At 45.1% G+C, this 25154-nt stretch overlaps 1 protein-coding gene and 1 long non-coding RNA gene across 3 annotated transcripts in view; one reads left to right on the top strand and one right to left on the bottom strand.

The window, feature by feature from the left end:
• HTR4 (5-hydroxytryptamine receptor 4) overlaps positions 1-25154 on the bottom strand; it is a 100333-nt gene that overhangs the window by 20053 nt on the left and 55126 nt on the right. The window contains exons 5-6 of the mRNA XM_052684467.1: positions 23388-23541; positions 22173-22738 (exon numbers count right to left, since the gene is read on the bottom strand). Of these exons, the coding sequence (XP_052540427.1) occupies positions 22173-22738; positions 23388-23541 (720 nt within the window). The remainder of the gene's footprint in view (positions 1-22172; positions 22739-23387; positions 23542-25154) is intronic.
• LOC128081347 (uncharacterized) lies at positions 15854-19485 on the top strand. 2 transcript variants are annotated; one of them, XR_008207155.1, is made up of 2 exons: positions 15854-16083; positions 16509-19485. It is a non-coding gene; the product is annotated as an uncharacterized LOC128081347 (long non-coding RNA). The 2 variants fall into 2 exon arrangements; XR_008207156.1 differs by having other exon boundaries at positions 16506-19485.

Genomic DNA, 25154 nt, shown 5'->3' with positions numbered 1-25154 from the left:
AGGTGCCAGGATGCTCCAGCTCCCTGCTGGATTCACAGGGTGACTCCCTTGGGCAAGGGGCTATGAATCTCTGGAGCACATTCAGCTCTGAAGGCAGACTGGAAGATATTCAGTAGAAAATCTCATTTTCCTAAGATGAATTGTTTTTGCTTGTTTGTTTGTCATGTTCCACATCAAACCTCTCTGTTTCCTCTCCCCAAGAATGTCATATTTTCAGAACGCCTCATTTCAACCTTTTCAGAGCAAATTAAGTTTGAAATCTTATTTTAAAGTGAATAAATGATAAACTAGATTTCAAATCAAAATCGAATGTTTCAAAATGTTAGAAATGAAAAAGAAAACAATTTGCCATTTTGTGTGTCTGCCCCCCAGCTAGGGTCAGACAGATTGCCTACTTCTGCAAATTAACTGTAGGATAACCTTTAGCCTCACTGCTATCTGTTCTTGAGTGCATGTGAACTTTCTGCCTAACGAACCTCTAATTATCTTTCCCAGGCAAAGTCCTTAACAAAAGAAATGGAGCAGCCCATGTTGAACAGGGAGGCACCCTCAAACCACAGCACCAATAATGAATGCCATCACAGCAGTCAGCCAGGTTTCTCAGTTCATCACAATTCCATGTTTCGGAATGGCTAAATTTGCTTCCTAATGAATTATTTGGTTCAGAAACTCCTCTGGCAGCATGCATGCTTTTCTTTGCAGGCTCTAACCATAGTGGTGGGGACTTCAAAGGCTGTGATAACTAAGGATAGGCTTTATCAATGTGAAATTGTGAAATAGGGCTCTGTGCACCTCACACCAAGGACAGCAGAGTCTTGTGAAGGAGCCTGCCCAGCCATAGGTCAGGGCCGTGGGTGCTGAGCCAGGCAGAGATGTACAGAAGGCAATGGATTCTGCTGATTTGCACATGAGTGAGCTGGCTTATGACAACAGAGTTCTGCTTGCTGTGTTCTTGCTCCTTCTTGCTTCCCAAAACGGAGTTACTTTCTCTGTTGTCCTATCCTCCAGGGAGGTATTTTTGACTTTGACCAGAAAAACGTGAAAGCCCACCAGACCAGGCTGGGGAGGTTTTTAACTGTTTTGCACAGATATCACTGACTCTATAATGGAAAATCAAGACTTTCCTCTGTGACTAGCAAAGGGAAGGGAACGTGATGGTTAGAAGGAGCAAGTTTTGCAGAGATGGTTCTGCACTCTGCTCCGTCTTGGCACAGATCTCAGTAAAGTTGTTCCTCACTGGTACTGATATGGCAAAAAAAAATAAAAATAAAAAAGAGCAATTGTATTTTCTTCTTTTCCTTCGAAAGCTGTCATTTCTCTTACTGCTTCTGCAACCTCACACGGACACTCTGTCCTGCTGCCACACTGCAGCTACAGAAGCAGTGGTGAGGCATGATGCCCAAATGTTGGCCAGTCACAGGTCTTGCAGCCCCTTGGTAAGCTTGGGCTGTCCCAGGCAGAGTTACTTATTTCACTGTAAGGCAGAGGGAGCAGCATGTAGATTACCTTTTGCTTTTGCTTACTTTGTTGAGCTGTGCTTTTTGGAAAATTTGCAGCCAAGATGGAGCTCAACTATCTGATGGACTTGAGAAAAGTCTGCTCAGCTGTCTTGGCATAAGGACTCAAATCCCTTTAAGTCCCTGAATGCAAGTATGATAGAGTCATTTGAGTTGTAAGCAACCTTTAAAGGCCATCTAGTCCAAGTCACCTGCAATGAACAGGGACACCTACAGCTCCATCAGGTGCTCGCAGCACTGCCTAGTCCAACTTTGAGTATCTCCAAGGATGAGGTGTCCACCTCTTCTCTGGGCAACCTATGCCAGTGCCTCACCACATTTTCTTTACATCCAATCCAAATATCTTGTACTTGGATGTGAATCAAGGGCATAGTCTTCCAGGCTCTGGAATATCCTGGATTCTCCTTGAAAACCTTCAAGTTTCAGTGAGGGATAAGAGGATGATGGAAGTTATTGATGTTCACCTTTTTTTCATTACAGTGCTCAGCTATCCCTTCTTATTCAGCATGGGAGCTTCTCTCTGGGTCTGAAGAATATTTCATGGCAGTCTCACTCTGAATTAGCCCCTTACATGACTTCTACTAATTGCTTTCCAAAGACATTTTCCCTTCTTCCTGAGAGATTTCTTGTTTCTTTTGACCTTTGAGGGGATGATGCCAGTTCCCCCCCAGTGGCTTGGAATTCTGCAGCACAGAAATTCAGAAGCAAGTTGGGTACCAGTGCAGGGAGCAGATTGCAGCCTGATCCTGTGTGTACTGCAGCCTACTCAGGAGACCTGGGTGTGGGAAACAGCAGATGGTGGAACCTGAAACTGCTTCCTCCACTTTGAACTCTGCACTCTTAAAGCAACTGTTGGAATCTGCTGTCTCTCTCCAATATGTGAGTGTCCTAATAGGGAATAAATAAAATCTTTGAAGGTGCAAAGGAGGGAAATTCCTCGTCTGCCACAAATGTCTTGAGATAACTGTGGGTTTTTTGGTACTGGGAGGTGAAGTCTCCCCAGTGTCTGTGGCCTCACCAGCTCAATGCAGAGAACACGAGCTGACAGCAATCAGTAACAGAGAGGTTGTGACATTGTGGGTCCACACACAGCGTGTGCCTCCTGATGGAGGAGGCTGGCCACATATCAGCTCTTGTGACTTGCCACCCCAGTTTCAAGATGGGGAGGTCCTCATGACCTCCAGGGCTTTCTTGGTCCTGAAATGAGCTCTTCTCCTTTTCCTACCTCTGTTTCCAGCAGAAAGCCAATTTCACAGTATCTCCTGTTTAATTTTCAGCTAACTGTAGCTATGTTTTGAAGTGCTTGGCCCCGGGGGCATTCCTCTGTGATGGGAATCCAAATGAAAGCACTCACCTCATCTGATGGAAGAGGATATCTACCAGTAGCCAGAAGGTATGACTGACTTAAAGGCACTGATGTCATTGGTCTTTCATAGCTGTTTGAGAAACTCTCATAGCTATATCTAAGCTCTTGGAATATCCCATGTTTTATGTATGGTTCAGGCTTGCTGTAGCAAAGGCCATAAAGAGCTGTTCTGTTCTCAGTGTGGTATGTGATATATGGTGCTGTGCAATGCCAATGTGAAATTACTACCCTCTGTCTTGACATGTTTTATGTGGTACTTATGGTGGGATCCTCCTGCAACACATTGAGAACCAGCATCCAAATGCAGCGCTGCTGCTCCACAGCACTGCGCAGCTGGAACCCTCAATGTCCTGGAGAAACATCCCCATGTGCCTGGGGTATCTGCCTCTACACCTCTACAAATCTTAGAGAGCACGGACATGGCTAGATGGGAACTGATCTACTGCAGAACAGCAGGAGGAGCTTGGAGACAGGAACAGCCGCTTAGTGCAGAGAGGAGGGAAGACACAGAGGTAGTACAGGGAGAAAGGGAAAAAACAGTTAATAGAAAATGCTCTCTACCTAGCCTGGCATTAAAACACCAGGAAATTACCTTTAATAATGTCAAAGCTAGAGCTATGTTCCCAGATCTTCTAATGAAAGGGAAACCTGTCTTTATGGTAGCAGTTTCTAACTGAGTTAGAACTGTATGAGACATCAGGTGAGTTCATTTTCTTCCATATTCCTCACTGGGAATCCTTCAGCATTTTCAGCTCCTTAAGAATATCCTCTTTGATCTACTTGTAGGTGTGCTCAGCTGAGCCCACATTCTGACAGCTCCCTAGCAGTGCTCTAGGGAGAGGTTTGGTTGCAATGTAATGTCTTCCTCCTGCTGATTTCAGGAACAGCACTGGCATATTTGGTTTGATGGTCTTCTTTTGTGGAAGCCACCCATATCTCATAATAAGAAGCCTAGAGGGTAGTTTTGGAGTCCTTTGATTTCCAGCCATGGTAACTGACACGTTCACTGCTAGGAAGTTAGATCTATGGAGGAATGTGGATTCCTGGCTGGTGATCCTCGAGCCAGCTGACAGCTTTAGTATGTTGGAAATGTTGGTCTGTGTTTTAATACAGACGGGGGAGTAATTGTTGAGCTCCTTGATTTTTGTCACACTGCAGTGCAGGAATATGGTAGTTACCATTTAATTTTTAGTGAAGTTATAACTACACCTGGCCATTAGCCAACACCCAGTACTAACTTTAAAAATACACTGCTGTTGGCTGTGAACAAGGTACCACTGGTTTCTCACTGGTTCTCTAAAGTAGCAGAGAATTATCAGTGCCTCTTTAAGCACTTAGCTGCTGTAATTCCCATTCCTAGTCTTCCATTTTTCCCCTGACTTTCTGATGAAAGCTTGATAAAGCACAAAGGGAGAACACTTTCCACATATCAACAACAGCAGTTCTGATGCAGAAAGTTGAGAGTTTCTTAGACCTTCTCATAAACGGAAATTGTATTGAATTTGATTGATTTTTTGTAGTTTTCCCCACTGGAAATATGCTCACACATTTACAGGTAAACCTTGCTCACTGATGTAGACTTGGAAGCCACAGTACTTTTGACTTGGGCTGACTTAGGGATGAAAGCATCTATCACCTGCCTACAACACAAGGTCTTGCTAAAAGTTTCAACCAAGTTTTTTTATTGCTGTTTATATGGAGTATTTGGGGTTTCTTGATGGCTTTTTGGGGGGAGGAGGTGGGAGGAGGAAGAAGGAAGGAGATCTATTCTTTTTTCTTAAGATATAAATAGAAAGAAAAACCACAAAGCAGCTGGTAATTTTCTCTAGTACCTACAGTTAATGTTAGAAATGATGCCTTATTTTCAGTACAAATATTCTAGTTTCAACTTGCAGTCACAGGATCCACTTTTCACTGCACTTTACACAGAAGAATGTTATTTGTAAGCTATGATTAAAGACCAGCTTCTAATAAGATCATTCTTTAATTTCTCACTTAAGCTTAAGATAAGCTTTCAAACATTTCATTACTTTGTGTGCTTTGCTTTCCCTGAATTTTCCGGTTTGTTTTTTCACATCCCTGCTGTGGGCACATCAGAACTCAATACAGCATATACAGAGGTCACTTCATTACTTCTCCTTGATATTCTTCTAGTTTCTTCATCCGTGGACATGAGTTGAACCTTCTGCCCTCCTGACCCAGGGGTGTGCTTTGCTGCCAGCTGCCCACCCTTGGCTGCACACAGCCTTATCTGCTGCTCTCTCTGGTAGATCATTCTCTGACACAATCCATCAGGTGCAGGGTAGGGTACCCTGATCCTCCAGCACCCATCCTAAAAGGAGTTCAGGGAAATTGAGAGGAGCAAGTACTGGAAATCCAGCAGCAGTTGAAGGAATGAACCTGCACACCCCTTCCTGGCTGTGGAGGGGACGAATAATGCCACAAGTTCATGGCATTATGGAGACACTTACAAGAACCTGAGCAGAAAAGAAGGGGAAGGTATTTTTTGTTTTTGTTTTCATATACATATTTAAAAATGTAAGCATCAGCTATAGCCTTTGCTTCTTTGGGAAGTGTAGATCTGGGCCTCATTCTGCAACAATTATCAAAACCAAAACTTGTTCACTAAAGCTGTACATTCAGGAACAGGAGTGTGTGATAGAAACTCTATATGCCAAGCAGAAAAGGATAGAACAAGTCAGGAAATACATTATTTTGTAGATTCAAGGAAGGTTTCATAGGCTGTGGAAGACTTGGAGGTTTGTGCCAAACACTTGGCAGCTCTCCTGAATGACAAGGAAAAGAATTAGAAAAGGATCAACTGTGAGAAGGAAAAGACTTGCACGAGCAGCCTGCCTGGCTTATTTTTTGCATTTTCTTGCTTCTTTTTTTTTAACACCTTTAATAACAGCCTTTTCCTTTGAGCCCAACAATATGCTTAAACCTCTGCATCTGCTCGTCAAGTATTTTGAGAGCATCATACCACCTTCTTACATTCAGTTACATGATGTTGAGATCAGGATTTTATTCTCCTCCTGCTGACTTAAAATAGAGGTTGGAGGGAAGGCTTTTCAGTACAGCTGCGTGATGCACTTGATCACAGAGGTGGGGCATCCAGAGCCCTGTTTTGGACATTTTGGTACTTGGCTTCCCCTGTGGAGGAACTTGTCTTTCTCTGCTGATTTCCCATGGCAAAAGGAACCCAACTTAAATGCCCACTCCTTTCTTGCACCCCATGTTCTTTGCTCCCCCATGGACTGCCCCAGCTGAGTGGGTCTATGAGGGATGCTGGGGAGGAGGCTGTGATGCTCCTGCCAGACAGAACTGAACAAATGTCCCCATCTTCTGCTCTGACAGCACTGTGTTTTCAGTGATGTGAAGCTGAGCTCTTTGAAGATCTCTTTGGTAACATTTCTTGATATGCCATTCATAGCTGCCTTGTTGCCTACAAAGTAGTTGTTTAGTGCTCTTCTTGTCTCAATGTTGTTTCAAAGTGTTATAAAATGATTTCATTGCTAATAAATAGTAGCTGGGGTGCTATAAAATCTTTTCAAAAGCACCACAGGGCATGAATCTCACTGAATAAATTATATCTGCCTTTAATACTTAAACAGTTACTGTTTCTGTGCACTACCAGTCAGCTCGGAGATCAATCAGTGGTAAGATTATTCACACATATCATTAGTGTAACACACCACCAGTTTCTTGATTTTTCATCAAATCAAATAATCACACCTGGCTGTACTCCATTTCTGGTAGCAACACGGTATCCTTCCATTCCCTCCAAAGTGATAAATATGTACAGTGTTTGCTTTGCTTCCTCCTTCAAAAAGAGTATATTCCTGTTATTTGTGCACTTGAGCAGCTATTGTGTGGAAAAAATGCTGCCAGAGGTGGAAAAAACACTGCTAAGACCCAAACCCTTGTTACAGTTCAAGGCCAAGGGGATTTTTGTCCTTTGCTGACATTTTGAGAGGGGTGAGGTTTACAGAACACCGTAATACTTCTGTGAGGATGTCCCATCACATGGTGTGACATCACATCTGGGCAAAGCACAAAAATACCTCCTGCCAGGCCCAGCAGCAGCCCCCAGCACCACCTGGGGAAGGGGTGAGCTTTGCATCAAAGCTGCACCACTGCACCTGGAGCTGTACAGCTGCTCTGCTCACCCACTGTCTCTGGTCTAGAAGAATCCACGTTTGCAGAAGATGACAGTAATTATTGGAGGAGTTCCTTCCAGCTGCTCCAGGATTACAGCCTGTCTTGCCTTCTTCTGCCATCTCACAGTGCAATTAATTACCCTGGTCATGGGATGTGCTAGTAATGTTCTGTGTGTGTCAGTGATTTCTTCTGAAGTTCACAGCATTGTGAAGTTCACTTTCTTTGTGCTAACTACTTATGTAGACTTGCAGTAGTAGATGCCAAGAATTTGAACTATGAGAATGAGGTACATTTTTGATAACTGAGTTAACTGGAAAAAAAGAGATTTAAATGGAGGAAAGAACTTAAAAAGCACCTAACAATGAAATCTAATTCTAAACTAATCTAAACTAATGTTCTTAGAACTCTGATGTGTTTCAGCCAAGGGATGGATACCCTCCTGATTACACTTCCTGCAAAATGCAAAGGCTTGTAGTGAAATTTGACTTCAGATTCTAGGTTTTCAGAAGGCTTGACATTCATGGTAAGAAAATGTATCCAGGTTTATCCCTGCAGTGTAAGAACAAAGCCTCAGATACTGAAGAGCTCATACATTGCAAAGGAGAGGACTACAGCTCACCGGTAAGAGAAAGGCAATGTGTGGTTTAATGAGATCTTTAGGCAAGAAAAATGTCAGTTAATCAGGATTAAATGGACTAAGTGAAGACATAGGTTCAAAGGGAGAATCACTCTTCAAAGAAAGCTCTCTAGAAAAATTCCCCATTAATAGCATAATGAACAATGGAGGCATAATCACATTAATAAAGATGCAGTCATAAAGCAGAGCAAAACAGGAAGAATAAAGATGAGTTATAAAACCACATTCTAAATGTAGCTACCTGAATTTTAAAAATCTTATGGATGATAATGGATGATAGTGATGCCAAGCCTGCATTCGCCAAAGAGCAAAGTAATTCAGAAGGAAGGACTGGAAATCATCAGCTAATGCAGCATTAGACATACTGAGCTGTGTGTAATATTGGTGTTTGCAAGACTCTGTACATCCCAAAAGCATACAGAAAAAAAATTACTGCATTTTTATTGGTGACTAAACCAAAACAAAGGCACATCTGCATCAATTCACAGGTCAGGTCATCTGTTCAAGATGCAAATGCACACTGAACAGCAGATGTTAGCAGCAAGAATAATCTCTGCCATGCCTAATAAATAAAAACAAAAGACTTGAAATGGCCAATGTACTGTTCTGAAACTGCAGCTAAGGATGGAAAGATGCTCACAGCTGGCTAAGAGCTGAAATCACAGGTGGGTGAGCACAGCAGACAGGCTCACAGCAGGTGGAACTGCTGCCATTACCTGTAAGCACTGGGACCATCAGGTTGGGTCTGGTGACTGCCCTGCAATCAGAAATATAGGCAGCAGCTAATCCTCATAAATGAGGCAAAATGGCAACAAGCAATCAAATCGCAGCAGGGGTGGTGAGAGTCACAGGGATACCAAGTTGGTGGCCAAAATGTCTGTGAGCAGCAGGGCTTGTCCCTGTCCCAGGTGTACGAAGTGGCACGAGTGGCATAAGCTGCAGTAGGCAAATCTAGATGGATAGGCAACCTGGGAGACCTAAGCTTTGCTGGAGACTTTGAGCTATAAGTACATCCTTTTGCTGTAGCTGCCTTCTGCCAAAATTTACAAACCAAAGATAACGGTCAGAAAAATTGGAAAAGCTCACCAAGGTTCCCAGCCAAAAGTGAAAACAAATCTCAAAGCCAAGATGTTAAACAGCAGTGCCATTCAGAGAAAGCAAAGTATGTTTTACAGGTGATAATGAGATGTGCTTATAACACTCTCCATGTCCATAAGGTCTCTGCCCTCTGGTTACTGTTCACTGTGCCAACGCTTATCTTTTGCTAGGAGGGGAAGCCTGAGGGATGGATCCTGAAATATTTCTCATGTGCATCCTTATGGCATTCAGGTAAATGAACAGCCTTTTCAAAAAGCTTGGTAAGCTTTCTGATCAGAAAGGAAGAGGGTTATTTAAAATTGAAGAAAAAAAAAATTAAATAAGTTAACCTAATATTAAAATGCTCTTAAGCAATTAGTCCTGCATTTTAGAGATAACCGCTGCTACAATGAATAATAGAATCTAATCATAATTACTTGGATTTATATAGCATTTCTAACCCTATGGCATGCAGAGCTCTTTGTCTAAGAACATCTTGGCTGACAAAATGTGGAGAGATGGGAAACAGTTGGTCCACAGCTCTCAACAGTGTTGTGCAGAGGTCTCAGCTGGGAGATACACAGAAGGGAAGTAGGTGAATTCTATCCAAAAGAGGATTTGTTCAGGTACCAAAATTAGTTGTACACCTTCCTTGAGCCCCTCTTGTGGTCGATGGGCCCAGTGCAACAGGCAGCAGGCTGCTCACTGCATCAAGCAGAGCCCTGCACACAGCCCTGTCTATCCCATCACACCCTCCCAGCACCCACTGCTCTCCTAGAGAAGTTATGTTCCCAACACAGGATGCAGTGCTGTTGGGGTCAGCAAAATGTCACTGCATGAGTAAGAATTCATTTCTCAGCAGCAGCTTTCTGCTTTAGGTGTATAAACCTGAATAGATCCCTAGCATCGTGCTGCTGATTCAGGAAGCAGTGCAGGGATTAAATTAGGCAGTCCTATAATTGTACTTCCTGTCGGCAAGGACTGAGTTGAAATCAGATTAGAGCTTCTCCAAACAGAACTTGCTCTGTTTTTTTCAATGAGACCTCCAAACCAATTTAAACAACCATTCAAATAGCCTCATGCAGAACGAACTGCTTGCTTTACTCCCAGGAGAACTGCAAGGATGGAAGATGTGGAAATCCAGCCCATCTTTATAAAGGGTGTCCACCAGGCAGACAGTCCCACATCCCTCCTGCCATGCACGCCCATGTTGATTCCTTGTGCTGTCTTGTGCAGCAGAGAGGAAAGGAAACTTGGAAGAAAGCTGTGGAGGCCGGAGCAGAGAGATGTGGCTGGGATGAGGACCTGGGGACAGCCCTGACACCACGTCCCTGGGAAATGGCATTCCTGCTCCAGGCCAAGAGCCAGAACTGGGGATGCACTGTCTCTTACACAAGCTGGCTTTGCAAAGCAGAGAGAAATAAGAAACAGTCATGCATGAGAAAGGCCAGAGAGGTTTAATTGGAAAAGACAACACGTAATGTAAGTTACTTAAAGTTTCCATTTGAACAAGAGCCACAGTGAAGTGAAACCCAGCAGTAATTGCACAGAGAGGAAACATTGACCTGCAGCACTTCTGGCCATCCCCATGGTTTCTTTCACCCTTCCCTCCAGCACCGTCCTCCGACAGCACTGCAGGGGCTGCTCACAGCCGGGTTGCTGCAAACTTCTATAAACCAAATTACTTTCCATTTTCATAGGTGAAAAACAGAATAAGCAATGCTTTATGGAGCAGTGGAGCTGAGCCAGGGAAGTTCTGCTGGTGATGGGCAGAAAGAGCGAGCAGGTCAGGGGCAGCCCAGCTCCCCAAGCAGCTGGGGAGCACCAATTTTCATGGCTTCCTGCAGTCTCCCAGGGACCCCATGTTCTGTGTGGGTCACACCATCACTGGGTGCTGCTGAGCCAGGAGTCAGCTGCTCCTCAGGGGGCACAGATCAGGGCAACAAATTACAGAAGTAAATCTCACACCAGAAAGTAAGCAGTAATGGGGATTCTACCCCACCAGGATACAGCAACAGGCTTCGTTACCCAAAGCACAAGCCATGCTATTAAAAACTGACAAAAACTAGTTGATGATTCAGTCACTTCCAAGCTCAAGGTGCCCTTCAACCCCTCAGTCTCCTTACCAGCAACAAACCAATGCAGAACAGAACTTCTGATCCTGAGTCTTGTATTAGGCCAAATAACAAAAGGGGTTTTATCATAGCTCTAATCTTTTTCCAATATACAGACATATTGAAAGAGATTACCTTACTGAAATTGAAGGAAACTGTGGTATTTTAAAACCTTAATCCCCTTTCTCCTCTGTAGGAAATAAGATAAATTTCTTGATTTCATTCTGTACAATTACAAGAAGCTTTTCTTTTATCAAAAGTTCTCCTCTTTCTCTGACAAGGTATTTTTGGAGCTGTGCACCAGGCTTCAGCCCACTGTCTGTGTACTTATGGGCAAGACAGGAAAGTTTTGACTGAAGGAAGACCTTACCAACACAGTCATCAGCATACTTAAGAAGCATCCCAGCAGGAGCTGATCTGTACTGGTATGGGCAGTGGGGGGAGCTGGGGGGGCTGGCAGGAGCTGGTGGGGCTGCTGAATGGTCAGAGAGGACCGAAGTCTGGGTGATGGGCTCACACACCACCCACAGAAGGCAAAGGGAGCCGGTGCAGGGAGCTGAGGTTGTCCCACACCTTTCCCTCCACTTTCATCCTTTTCCATCTTTTTCAATTGTCAAGAAAGACCCAAGCACTCTTCTGCTTTTAAATTTAGCACAGATCCCTAGGAAAGAAAAAGCAGGGAAGAGGTGGGAGGAAGAACCTTTCCCCACACTTGAAAGATGACAGCTGAAGGATAAGAAATTACTGTCTCGACATCCTACCCTGGGGATAGCCCAACTTCAATAGAAGCCTATCACATTTACAAATAAAAAAGAAAAGCTTCAGCAATAACTTTAGAAAACACCCACCGTAAAAACAAAGTCGGCCCCCACACAAGCTGGAGGTTCACTGCATGCTGCAATGCTGCAATGCTGGTGGCTGCTGTGCTGCAGGAACTGCTGCCATGCAGCCCAAACACTGGGCTGAGCATGGCAGGGATGTTGCCCTGCTGCAATATCCTGCTGCACACCAGGTGTCTGTCTTCAATTAGTGGTGCAAATCACACTCCTCATTTTCCAGGCCGTGCTGGAGGTCTCCTCCCTCTTGCAGCTCTTGGCATTTGTGCTCCTTTTCCTCATGTCCAGATTCCAGGCTGTGCTGCAGAAGCACCAGATGACATCAGCTGCCTGGAAGAGCTTGGTGTGCCATTGGCCAAAGATGCCCTGTGCACACCCAGATGTGTAAAAGTCAGGGGAAACAGAAATCCATGCAGCTTACTTCAAAAGAGGAAGAGGGGAAAGGAAGGAGAAGATGACATCTATTTTTGGCTTGTAGCCCCCTTGATGCTGCACAGAGCAAAACACAACAACTTCTCCATGTTTGCAACTCTCTTATTGTTATGGTGTGAACTTTTGCTGCTGTTGAATAGCCAAATTCCCAGATCCCCGTGTTCTCTGCATAACAGCTTGCATAATCTCACCCTGCATTTCCTGGGTCAGCCCATATCTCCTGTTTGAGCTATCACATACCTCCAGGTATTTATAGTTCTCCTTGTCCTGCTTGTGAGCCTTCACACTGCCAGTCAGTTTTTGTGAGTGCTGTGACTGCAGGGAAGATTGCTGCCAAGTTGTAAAATCGTGCCAAGGAAGTTGGAACATAAGTTTGATTGCAAATATTGGCAAAGCTTCATGAAAAACTACAAGAAAGCTCCTCGAAATTATGGAACTCTTTTATCTGTTATTGAGTCTAATGATCTCATATATTTTTATAGAATACCTTTTTGGAATTGCATCTAATGAAATTCAAGTGAAAACCAGATTATCTCCTGACAAGTATTCATGCTATCAACAAAGAATAAGACCTAGTGAATGCTGTACTCTTAATTCCCCTGGTCTGAGCCTTCCCTGGTAGAAAATTATCCACTTCCCACACTACCTTTAACTACTTCGCCCAGCCTGGATTTAAATGGCAGAAGGAGACGATGTGTCAGATAATTTTGCACACACTATCAGATAGCTGCCCTGAAAAATAAATGGGGAAATAATAGTAAAGACACAAATAAAGAAAAAAAAGTATTTGGAGGCCATGGGGGGGCTGTCAGGGACCACCAAGAGGCTTTGGGCTGCTTCTGGTCTCCACAAAGATCGGAAATAAGGGCAAAGCAGGGCTTTGTGGGATCCCAGCTGCTGACACAATCATATCATACAACGATACGACTTCTGCATATTCATCAAGCTTCAACTTGCTAACAGTCAGCCATTTTCCCCCACTAGTCTTATGGAGAGCTCGTTTCAAAACATCAGTGCCATAATGGCCAGAAGCTTTTTTCTGACTCCATGCTTGAATTTATTCCTGGCCACTTTCTATCTTTTTTTCCTTTTTCTCGAGCTAACATTACTCCTTAGCTCAAATGATTCTTCTCCCTTTCCAGTCTTTGGTGGCATTGCCCAGTGGGATCAGCTCAGGGCTTATGTTAAAATGAACTGAATGTTCTTGAGGTCTTGGTCTTGGTCACCTGTATGGATTTCATTACAAATGCCTTGACTGGTATAGTACATCACATCTTGGATGGAGTTCCTTTCCTTGCCATGGCTCAGTACTGAGCAGAAAGACCTTGGGCAGCCCTGTGATACTTTCTGTGGGTTATACTTCTGGCCATGCCTGATGCTGTACTCACAGACATATGGTCCTGGTGAAAAGGTCTGCCTAACATCACCCATAGATGTCAGCACAGCTTACCCAGGCACCTGCAGCTGACAAAAAATGTCACTACTGCATTTTAAAGACAAGTCCACCAACAGATTTCTATTAGATGAAAAAGTTCATTCATTTCTCCTGTGCTTCTTGTTGAGCACTGGAGCATCCCCAAGGACAGAACTCCTGACACAGAGGTTCCTATCTGGTTCTACAGCCGCTGCAGAGCAGAGCACTGTGGTCTGCCTTCACACAAACATAATGTCTGCATCAATTCGCTAAGGTGAAGCAAAATAAAACCCTGTCAACAAGGACAAAACTCAAAATCCCAGTCTGGATATATGCAAAGACACTAGCTGCACCCAGTCAGTATTTCATCAAATTTTCTTGAAACTAAAACCTTCACATCTTCCCTCTAAACTCCTGTCTAAAATAGATATCACATGACAGCAAAATTGCAGTGGATGGAGATGTCAGGGGGATCTCTCAATCCTTTGCTCAGAAAATTTCTAAAAAGAATTTAGTGGGAATGTTCTTTGTTTACTTTGCAAACATGAATTTCTTGTCTATTGCCTCCCAATAGTAAGTGACAGCTGGAGGATCTACAGCTGGCGTCCTAAGGCTCCAGAGCCTGTACTTGCTCGCCAGCACAGCAAAATGTCTGCTGGTGTCAGTATGCTTCCAAAATGATCTATGGCAATCCAGCATGGAACTGCAAACAATGAAGCAATGAAGGAAACAGCAGAACGAATCCAAATGATACATTTTGGGGCTAATGACCTTCTAGTGAAGATGATGCACTGTGTCAAAGCTCTGATCCATATTGCTGGACCATTAAAATTCCCAGGCAGTTCTTGCCAGGCAGAATTTCTGGCCATAATGGTCTGATTATGGTTTCACCAACAGCAGGCATGCCTGACCAACTAGTGGCCTTCTGTGATGGAGTGACAGCACCAATGGACAAAGGAAAGGCAACTGATGTCATGTACCTGGACTTGTTCATGGCCTTTGACATGATCCTGCATCACATCCTTATCTCCAAATTGAAGAGAGATGGATCTGAAGGCTGGATATTCAGTGGATGAAGAATTGGTTAGATGATCATAGCCAGAAGGTTGTTGCCAATGACTCTATGTCCAGGTGGAGGCCGGTCACGAATGGTGCCCCCCAGGGTTCCATTCTGGAACAGAAGGAAGGGATGCCATCCAGATGGACCTGGACACACTCAAGAAGTGGAAATGTGAGAATCTAATGAGATTTAATAAGGTCAAGTGCAAAGTGTTGCACATGGGTTGAGGTAATCCCAGATATGAGTAAGAGTGGAAAAGGAACTCCTTGAGAGCAGCCCTGCAGACAATGACTTGGGGTTCCTGATGGGTAAAAGCTGGATTGTCCCCCTGTGCTCTGCCTTTGTGAGTCTCCATCTGGAGTACAGGGTCCATACCTGGGGCCCTCAGCACAAGAAATGGAGCTGTTGGACTGGGTCCAGAGAAGAGCCACGAAGATGGTCAGATGGCTGCAGCCCTTTGAAGAAAGATTGAGAGAGTTGGGCTTCTTTAGCTTGGAGAAGAGAAGGCTCCCCAGAGACCTTGTGATCTTCCAGTACTTGAAGGGAGCTTATAAGGAGAGGGAGGACCAAGTTTTTACACAGTCTGATAGTGATAAGACAAGGAAAAATGGCTTTGAACTAGAAGAGGGGAGATTTAGGTTAGATGTTTAGAAAGAAATGTTTGAGTCAGAGAGCGGTGAGGTGCTGGAACCATCTGCCCACAGAAGCTGTGGATGCCCCATGTTTGGAGGCATTAAAGGCCAGGTGGGATGGGACCCTGGGCAGCCCAGGGTGGTGGTTGGCAACCCTGCCCATGGCAGGAGGGTTGGAACAAGATAATCTTTGGGATCTCCTCCAATCTAAGCTATTCCATTCCACGGTTCTATTACTCTATGATGATTTTCTGTAAATAACTGTATAGCTTTGGGCAGTAATACTCTGCCACTGAAATTCTTTCCCCAGTGATCCTTGAGTGATAAGAAAAAAATCACAGAACGTCTACAGAAAAATCTGTTCAATATCTGTAAAGGGAAAAAACCTTTCAGAAGGATATTCATGGTGTAGTTAGTGCTAAAATAAAAACTCAGTTTTAAGCCAAGGCCTTGCATCCTTTGTGTTCAAAAAATGCCACGAAAGATTCATATCCACTTCACTTTGAAACTTGGTCAAAACAAGCTAAGAAGACATGTTTGTAATTCATGCTTTTTTATCCAAATACTTTTTTCAGGATTTTGTTCCCTTGCTGGTTCTGTTTGTAAGTGTATGGGAACTGTTGAGTCATGGCCTGAGCCACTGATTGAGCACCTGGGGAAAGGACCCGGTCAGCCCTGGGAGCACAGGTGAAGGTAATTCAGCTGTGTGACCCAAAGGGCTGCAGCCTGGCTGCACCTCTCTTAGACCTCATTTAAAGGCTGACTGGGAAGGATTTCTTTCTGCAGATCTCTCCTTGGTGAAGCTTTCCCCTGCAAACCTAGAATCTTCTGATACAGGTGAGCGCCTTCTTCCCTTCCTTTATAATACCTTTCTACTGTGCTGGTCCTTCTGTCATCACAGCTTTGCTGTAATGCCTTTCCCATTGTATTGATCTGTCCAATTGCTATAGTGAGCGCCATGATCTCATGTGCCTACACTGCTTGCCTATTTCTCCTTAAGAGAAAAAACAAAACCGAAGTTACACCCTTCAGATGCCCTAGAAAAGCCAGTAATAGTGGGTTTTACCCATTCACCTAATTAGGTGGAGCTCAGTACCCTGCCAATGCAAGGAGTTGGCTTTGAAGCTGCATGCACTACCGCTGGGAGATGCTGTGTTTCAGTCCAGCCCTTTACCTCTCATCTCTGGGCCAGACTTTGCAAGTTTGTCCAAGCAAAGTTGTTCATGTATTGAAACAAGCTATCTTTTTTTCTCTCAAAGCAGTAGTGAGGCCCTTCCTTGGCCATGGCAAGCTGCTGCAGCCAGGATACAGATCCCAGGTTCCTGTAGCACCCTCCTGCTTCCAGCAGCACAAATAGAGCCAGGATGCAGCACCTTGCAAAGCAGCCTGTGATCTCCTCCTCTCCAGAAACTGCTTCCTGCTGGCTTATGCAATGAGTTGTTTCCATGAGCATGGGTATGTGTGCAAGGGAGAAGGAGAGTGAAAAGAAATATTTAGCGTGGCGTATCAGTGGATGAGCTGGGCCCAGGCTCCTGCTGCTGTTCCTGTATGCTTTCTGTGGGCTTCATCAGGGCAGGCAGTGAGCTCATCCCATCTGTGCCCTTTGTCACCACTGTCTCTCCTTCCTCCAGCAACCACCACTGTTCCACGGGGAAAGGTGGTAGTGAAGGCGTTCGTTCCCCGCTGAAGCTCAACACACCTTTTTGACACCAAAGGATGGCCCTGAGCCGGGGAAGAGGTGGGCGAGTAGCGAGGAGGGGCTGCGCTTCCAGGCTGCGGTCTGCAGGCTGTCCAGGTGCCAGGGCCCAGCGTGCAGCTGCTTGGGCTGTGCGGGAGCAGCCGCAGCACAGGGCTGTCCCATCCTGACTGCTTTGCTCTGTCTTGGGAATTCCGTGGTCTGTGTGGCTGCCTTAATGCCTAAGGAAGGATAAGAGATAAGAGGAACAGGAGGAGGCAGGACAGCGGAATTTTACCTGTAAGCACAGCAGTGAAGACTCTGTACTGGCAGCGTGGCAGGCAGGAGGGCTCCAGGACCTATATGACAATTCAGGGCAGCCTCTTTAATTTATTCATTGTTTCATTGCTTCTGGAAGTAATGCAACGCAGTCAGCCCATCCACCCACATGAACACCAAAGCCTCTGTACCAGTGTCTCCTCTGCTCCTGGCCAGGAAAGGGAGAGGAGGGAGGAAGAGCTCCTGCCAACACCTTACAGACTAGAAGCAGCAGCGCAGTGCTACAATCCCAGCGCACACCTGCTCTGCGTCAGACCCAGTGGGGCAGGAGCAAGGTGGGCACAGCACATCTGAGCCGTGCTTCCCTACAGCCAAGAAGGATTTCTTTTTATTCCAGTGCAGCTGCAAGCCAGGGGAGCTGCTACAGTTCTGCAAAATGAGGAGCCAAGCATTGCAGCGCCTGTTCAGATTTACTGACCCCATCACTCACATTCCCCACAGGGGCCAATAAGGCTCTGCAGCCATGCTCCAGCACTGAGTGCTGGCTGCGCAGTGATTTACTGCGCTCTTCTCCCCGTGCCTTGTGCACCTTCAGAGTGCTGACATGAGTGTGTTTGATTGGGTTACTTATTAATTCTGTATTTATGAGGACAATGAAATTCCAGTCCCCAAAGCTGCGCGCTGCTTTTCTTCCCCTCTTATCTTGTTTCTCTTGGCTCCTCTAAAAGGAAAATCAGGATTTGCTTTCGTTTGGAGAAATGACATTGGCATCAGCCCTGTCTGAGAAGGCCTCTTTGTGCTGGAAAATGAGTAAATAAACCACTCGCTATAGCTCTCCCAGGAGAGATCAACACTGCTCTGTGCTGAACATTGTACCTCTGGATGGAGATGGGGAATACAAATACCAAAGGGATGTACTTGACCCAGACGTTCCAGAGTTTGTCTGCTCTGATCATCACTCAATTCTACTTCACCTTCTCTGCTGTGACAAAATTTCAGAACGTGATTTATCCAAGAATTCAAGCACTGCTCAGCTGTGTTCCAATCCCCTTGTGCAGTACAAGAGTTTAATGATTCCCAAAGGTATGAGCTTGTCGCTTTGCTTTAACCAAATGTCTATGCACAACAAAAGATATGCAAGCAATATGTTTAAAAAAGGAAGCAGCATTTTTCAGGTAATTATGGCATTTTGTTTTCACTCTGTGGTGCACAGGACTCCTGAACATGTGCTGGAGTTGTCCAGAAAGCCTTATGTACTGCTGTGAATTATTCTGCTTATTTTTGCATTATGGTAGCTGAGAGCTCATTGTAAATTCTCCTATCCATTTGTTAGTCAGAAAGATCCCCAAATCCTTTCCGTGCACAATATTTCACACCACAGCCTCTTAGAACTGTGAATTGCAAATTCATTTGTATATTTATGCTCATAGATAAATAGAAATTCATATTTATATATTACACAATTTGTGCTGCAACCAAAGAAACAAACCTTTGCATATGACACGCAAGTTGCAATCTCAGCCTTTGAAAATTGAATAGGGCATGAATTTCAGATAGCATCCACATCTGCAGATTTCGATTTGCTATTTGCATGTGTCCTGCCTAGATTGCAATTGATAGTACACATCAGAAGTAAAATAGGTGGATCCAAAGGGCCAAAAGTACGTGTTCTGGCAGTTCCTATGCTTACAGAAAGCAAGTTTTAAAAACAGGAAAGCGAAAATCTTCTTCACAACTGAATGAATATTTAATACTACCACTCCTGCCTACGTTACAGGCAGATCCAGCTCTAATTAATCTTATATCCTGCCTCTTCATGACATCTTCCAACCATACTTTGCACTACATCTTACCCTGCTCAAAGAATGGGTATCTCCGTCACTTCATGTAGAGTTCAAGAGCAAAATTGGTGATGGGAAATCCTTTCCTCATCTCTTGCTTCAGGGTTTAGGGAGAAAAGAGGGTGGCTGTTGGGGTTTCCCTCCCACTGTGGCAAGGCAGTTGAACTGCAGGCAGCCTGCCCATCCCACTGGACATGCAATGGGCCCCAGGTGTGCTGTGCAAAGCCTCTCCCTGTCTGCTTGTCCAGAACACCACAGTCTTCACAGATCAATTGAAAAATAAAGAAAGGATGAGGGCTCCTCCCAACTGGCCTGTCTGTGTATGCTGAGGGGGTCTGCCTCTTCTCACCACTGTTGTTTATTGTGCTCTGCTCCTCCTCTTTTTTTTTTTCCCCATTCTTAATACAACCATGAGAAATCCCGAAATGAGAACATTAGAATATTCTGGCTCTGAAGTTATCAGAAAAAAAAAAAGAAGAAATGGTTTCCTCTCTGGAAGGCACTCACAGGTCAGACATCCAAGAGCGAAAGCCTGAAATTTACCTTTAATGAAGACAAGTGTAGTGTTGGCAATTGGAGAAGCACCAGTGAGTTGGTCATAGGCAAAGGAAGAATAGTTTGGACAGACACAGCTGAAGAATAGTCCAAATATTATCAAGATTGGATGTGGGGAGGGGATAGAAATCCAAGTCCTGTTCCACCACTCCTGAATCCCCCTGAGGCTGAGAGATTCAGTCAGCTTAACTCAGAACTGCAGACTTTTAGAGTGGAAGCCCACCCTGCATTCAGCACAAGGACTCTCCATGCTCTTCCTGCAGGGGTACAAGACACAGCTGCAGCATCCCTCTTGCACAACTTCCCCCCATGTGCAGAAGCTCTTAGTCAGGAGAAAACAACTCTGAGGTTGGAAGAGTGGGAACCAAGCCCAGCCCCCAAGCTTCTTCACAGCTGGGTTAGTATGAGGCCAGCCCATAGGTTTAAGGTATTTTAGCTACTGGGCACAGGATTTCCAAGCTACAGAGCAAATGTGCGTTACATCTTGAGAGGACCTGCCTTCAATTTGAGCTGAGTCCAAACTGTTCTGCATTTAATAGAGAAGCACCAAAGAATTCAAAATTCCACAAGTGAGATTAAGCCCAGAAACTACAATTAGTCACCTTTCCTTTAATCCCTACGCCTCCATCACCAGCAGTGCAATATCCACACAGGAGAGGAAGTCATGCTTATCTGCTACAAAGCCAAGAAAAATAGAAAGTAATTGTGTCTGAAGTGCTGGAGTGCAGAAGTGTTGCTCAGCAGCCCTGGGTGCCTTTCCCTGCAAGAGGAGTGACACAGAAAGGCAGGAGGGAATGTAGCTTGTGCATGCAGTGAGCTGAAGAGAGAGGACCCACTCTTATCTGTACAATAACTCATACAAGCTAGAAACGAAGAAGATGCTGTATACAGAGTTAGTTCTCATGGAGCATTTTATAGTGTTTATCACATCTACATTGACAGGATTGCAGCAAGGCAGGGCAGCTGGTCACGCAGTCCTCAGACTCATTATTTATTTCCACGGAGGACTTGTTTGCAGGAGCCACATGTTACACACGTGAGGGGGGAACTGGAAATGGGAGTGCTTTCACAAAAACTATCTTGCTGCAGCACTTAATAGCCCAAACAGACACCACTCGCTCTTTCTCTGTGCTTAGGCCAGTGGGCTGGCCAGGTAAACACTAAAATCATGGAACCTCAGAATTTTCTGAATTGGAAGGACACGCAAAGATCATCAAATCCAACTCCTGGCTGCACATAGGACCACCTAAAACTCAAACCATATTTCTGAGCATCTTCTAAACACTCCTTGAACTCTGGAAGGATTGAGGTCATGGCCAGTGCCCTGGTGAGGCTGTCACAGCATGGAGCCCTCCACCATCAGTGGCCCTTTTCTCTTCCCTGCATGCAGCCACATTCCCAGTGCTTGTTTCTGCAGCTCCCAGCCTCCTTCTGCAGCTGAGCAGCATCCGCCTCATCTGACACAAGCTCAGCATTGCGCTGTGTCCTGCATCCATCACAGGCAGAGGACTCTGGGACCTTAGCCCTTGAACAGCTTTTACTCAGCAGAAGATATATAGTTTTTAATGTCCTTCATAAGGTGAAAAGCATGAGAGGCCTGTCTCAGGGTTGTGGAAAGCCCTGCCCTGTCTCCCATTCACTACACAGCCCAGGACTCTTTCCAAAACTTACAGAAGGGAGCTGGGTGCAAACCAGACACAAACCAACAGATCAGGCACAGCTGGAAGTATGATTTTTTTCTCCAGACGGGTTCAGCTCTGAACACAAACAGTTACCAAGCCCTTAGCTGCAAGTATGGAGCCATGAATCCATCTACCACCAGAACCAAATAGCTCTCAGGCAGTTGCACAGAAACACCTGCAGATTTTCTTTCAGAGAATAGAGCTCATTCTGATATTATGGAGATAACTGCTCTTCCCTGCCTTCCTCAGTGCTCTGCCTCCACTGCTCGGTGAGGAGAAGGCAGCAAAGGATGTGGCCCAGCACAGAGCCCGCTGCCATCCCAACCACACGCAGTCCTCTTGCAAAAAGCACTGTGGATTTACAGGATGTATGGATGTAAAGGATGGATGTGTGAGGTGTGGGAGCTTCACACTCCCTAGGATTCCACAGTGCCATCCTTTGCTTTTCATCACTTCAGGTTCAGCAGCACCAGCCGGTGGGTCTACAAAGGCAGAATCTGAGGAGAAGTGGCAATGAGAGCACCTCGGTCCCTCTGCTAGAGCAAAGGGAGGGCAGCCTCCTGCAGGGTGCTCCCCCTGCAGTCAAACTGTTCTTCTCAGAAAAAGCAATGGGATTTCCAGCATGCATGCACAAGTACTGCCTCCTCCCAGCTGTTTTCTGAACACGCCTCTGGAGAAACTGTGCACTCCAGTACGTATCTGGGCACATACAAGCACTGGTCATTGAAGCACCCTAAGGACTTCTGTGCACTTCTCTTGCTCCCTCCTTTTTGAACAGTTAACCCATCAGCTATTTCAAATGCAATGCAAAAATAATCCCTTAAGAAAACTCATGAGGAGTTCTCTTTCCAGTGACTCAAGGTATTTTGCAGCAGCTGAGAAACAAACACTCACCTTAGCACATGAGTTGATCCATTTATTGTGGTGGTGGAACAGGGGACTGTCTGCCCCAGGATGGAAGGCCTTCGGTATCGCTCATCACCACAGCACAGGATGATGAGGAAGGCACGTCTGAAAGACTTGTTCAGGAAGGCATAGAGGAAGGGGTTCAACCCTGAATTGATGTAGCCCAGCCACAGGAAAGCTGTCCACAACTTCCCCGGCACCGTATAGTTTATGAAAGGGTCTACTATGTTTGTGACAAAGAAGGGGGCCCAGCACAGGCAGAAGCACCCCATGATGATGCACAGGGTCTTGGCAGCTTTGGTCTCGGTCTTCATGCGATGCGTGCTGTGCTGGTCAGGCTGGTGCCGGCTGTCAGCAGGGGTCCCTGCGCGCTGCAGCACCCGGATCTGCCGGGCGTGCTCCCGGGCAGTGACGTAGATGCGATAGTAGGCCAGCACCATCAGCAGGAAGGGAAAGTAGAAGGCCACCACAGAGCAGGTAATGGCGTATGGCTTGTTGACCATGAATATGCAGTACGTGGAGTTGGAAGCCTTGTTGAACTGCCTTTGCTGAATCTGGGGCCGGGGGAAGAAGGACAAAGAAGGGAAGAAATTCAGTGCTGCACCTCCAATACCAGCAATCTGTTTGCTAGGAAGCTCCACCATCACTTTGCTATTCTTTCTCCTCCTTTCCCTCTTCTATATGCAGTACTTCACTTACCTGCTGCTGCCCCTCCTGCCTGTGCTCACATCATGGGCTTTGCTGTAGGACCTTCCCATGATGCAGCTCCAGCATCCCAGAGCACACCTCAACTATTGAAAATCAGCCTGACAGCCCAGACATTGCAAAGAGGAATAACTTCACTTGATGCTGTGCTTTTTTTGCAGCGCTCACTGACCTGTACATCAGAATATGTTCTTATACCAAGAATGCTAAAGCTTCATCTGCCCAAATGCACTGGAGAAGGACCACATAGGTGGCATGAGTCTGGGCTGCTGTGGCCTCAGAAGACAAGGGTCTGCATCAGGTACAGGGCAGTGGGCAGCAGCCTTGTAAATCCCCATAAAGACACCTTCCAGGAATTCAGCAGGCCCTCTGAATCAGTCACAAGGGGTTTCTCCTTTAGCCTCCCTTGCCTTTTTTTCCTTGAATATTGCTTTTTAAAAGAAGATACAGCAGGGAATATACGTAGTACCAAGACGGTATGTCTCCTAAGCTACTCACCAAATCAATGATGCCAATGCTATTCCAGCCTTGCATGATAGGGAGGAAAGAAATAAACGTCGGGATTACCCAGCAGCCTCCAAGCATTACAGCAATACGCAGTGGAGTCATCTTGTTCCTGTACACCAGTGGCTGGCAACAGATAGCATAGTACCTGCAAGGAGGAAAGAAAGAGAACAACCATCACTGAAGGAGACCTTCAGGTCTTCTAAAAATAAAACTGTAAAGCCTTTTCTTCAGCTTGTTTCTTCTGCCTTTTGAAACAGTGGTAAAAAAATGATTCTATAGTCTATTTCTATTGACTTCCTCTCAGACAAGGAGCTCAGAGTATTTTCACAGCATGAGTAAATAAGGTCTCAGAGTCCCTTGCAGGGAAAAGCCAATATTTTCTATTTTCCAGCTAGGGAAAATGAGGCACAGATTAATGCTGTGGTTTGTCTGAAGTCTCTGAGCAAGGGAGTGACCTCCCATGTCACCCTCCTCTCCTCCTGTGCTTAGTCACAAAGCTGTCTGCACCCTCCTTACCACAATGAATGAGTTCACCTTCCTTCTACTTAGCCATAACTGAGTAAATGTTGGGGTTTTTCTAATGGCAACGGACATGTATTTTGGCAAAGCTGCAAAGGTTGTTATTGCAAATTAACAAAGTGTTTCATAGTTGTGAAAATGTCAGTAAAATTAAGTGTGCTTTTCCCTAACTGAGTTCCTTTTCTTCCTCCCTATTCCCTGGCCTTAACCTTCAGGCACAAGAAGAGCACAGCCCTGCCCAGGACTTCCAGGCTTTTCCCCATCAAGAGAGGTGCCCTGCACTTGCCTTTCTTCTCCCTGTTATTCTAACACATTCACAGTACAATAGATTCATGTTCTTAAAATAGCAACCAGCTTTGAACAGAAAATATCTTCTGAGATAAAAAATCAACTTGCCTGTTTGTTTCCTGTGCTATCCACCTGTTATTAGATTTCTACATCAAGAAGGTGTATCAAGCCTAAAAACAGAAATCCATCTCCAAAGTTAAATATGCCCACAAGCACAGCAGATCAGCAACCATATCATCCTATTGCAAATTTCTGGAGGTCCTGACCTGACAGCCTGTCTTAGGTTCCTAATGAAATATTTTCAAACTCCAGAGTTTTAAATTTCAGCACACATTGCAGGCCAGCATTGACATCCCCACTGCTGAGATAGGGAGCTGGAGGCTGGAGGCTTACCCATGCTCACACTGGAGACCAGAGCAGAGCCAAGAAATGGTCCTGACTTTCAATCCCCTGCTCCTTGCTCTAGCAGTCTTGTAGTTTCTTTGATTTGAACATGACAGAGTAAGGAAGATTACAACAGAAATCTCACTGGGTAGACTATGAAGACAGTTGGTCTGCAAAGGGACTGTATGCAAAAACCAAGTTTAGATATGTCCTTGAACTATCTCTTGCTCCAGATAATTGATAGGAAGTAATGTCAACACTCAGCTACAGAACATCAGACTTTTTCTTCTTGACCACACAGACATAAGGATATTCATAAAAGGACATTTTTTGCAAAATGTTTTATAATTCAGCTCATAAAACAGCATTAAAATCTCTTTACAACCAACACGAGTCTCACTCTAAAGGTATAACTGAGAACATTTTCAACTTCCTTTTAAAAGTCTCCAGGGATCCTGCAGTTCAGATCTCTACATCTAGAGATGCCGGAAACTACTGGTTGGAAACGACTGGCTTGGCTCCAGAACACAGCTGTTCTGCTGCAGAAAGCAGGAATTGCTGCGAGGT

Source organism: Tympanuchus pallidicinctus, unplaced genomic scaffold (assembly GCF_026119805.1).
Source record: "Tympanuchus pallidicinctus isolate F22 unplaced genomic scaffold, pur_lepc_1.0 scaffold21, whole genome shotgun sequence".
NCBI lineage: Eukaryota > Metazoa > Chordata > Aves > Galliformes > Phasianidae > Tympanuchus > Tympanuchus pallidicinctus.
The sequence above is the reverse complement of the archived record's forward strand: the minus strand, read 5'-3'. Positions and strand labels throughout refer to the sequence as shown.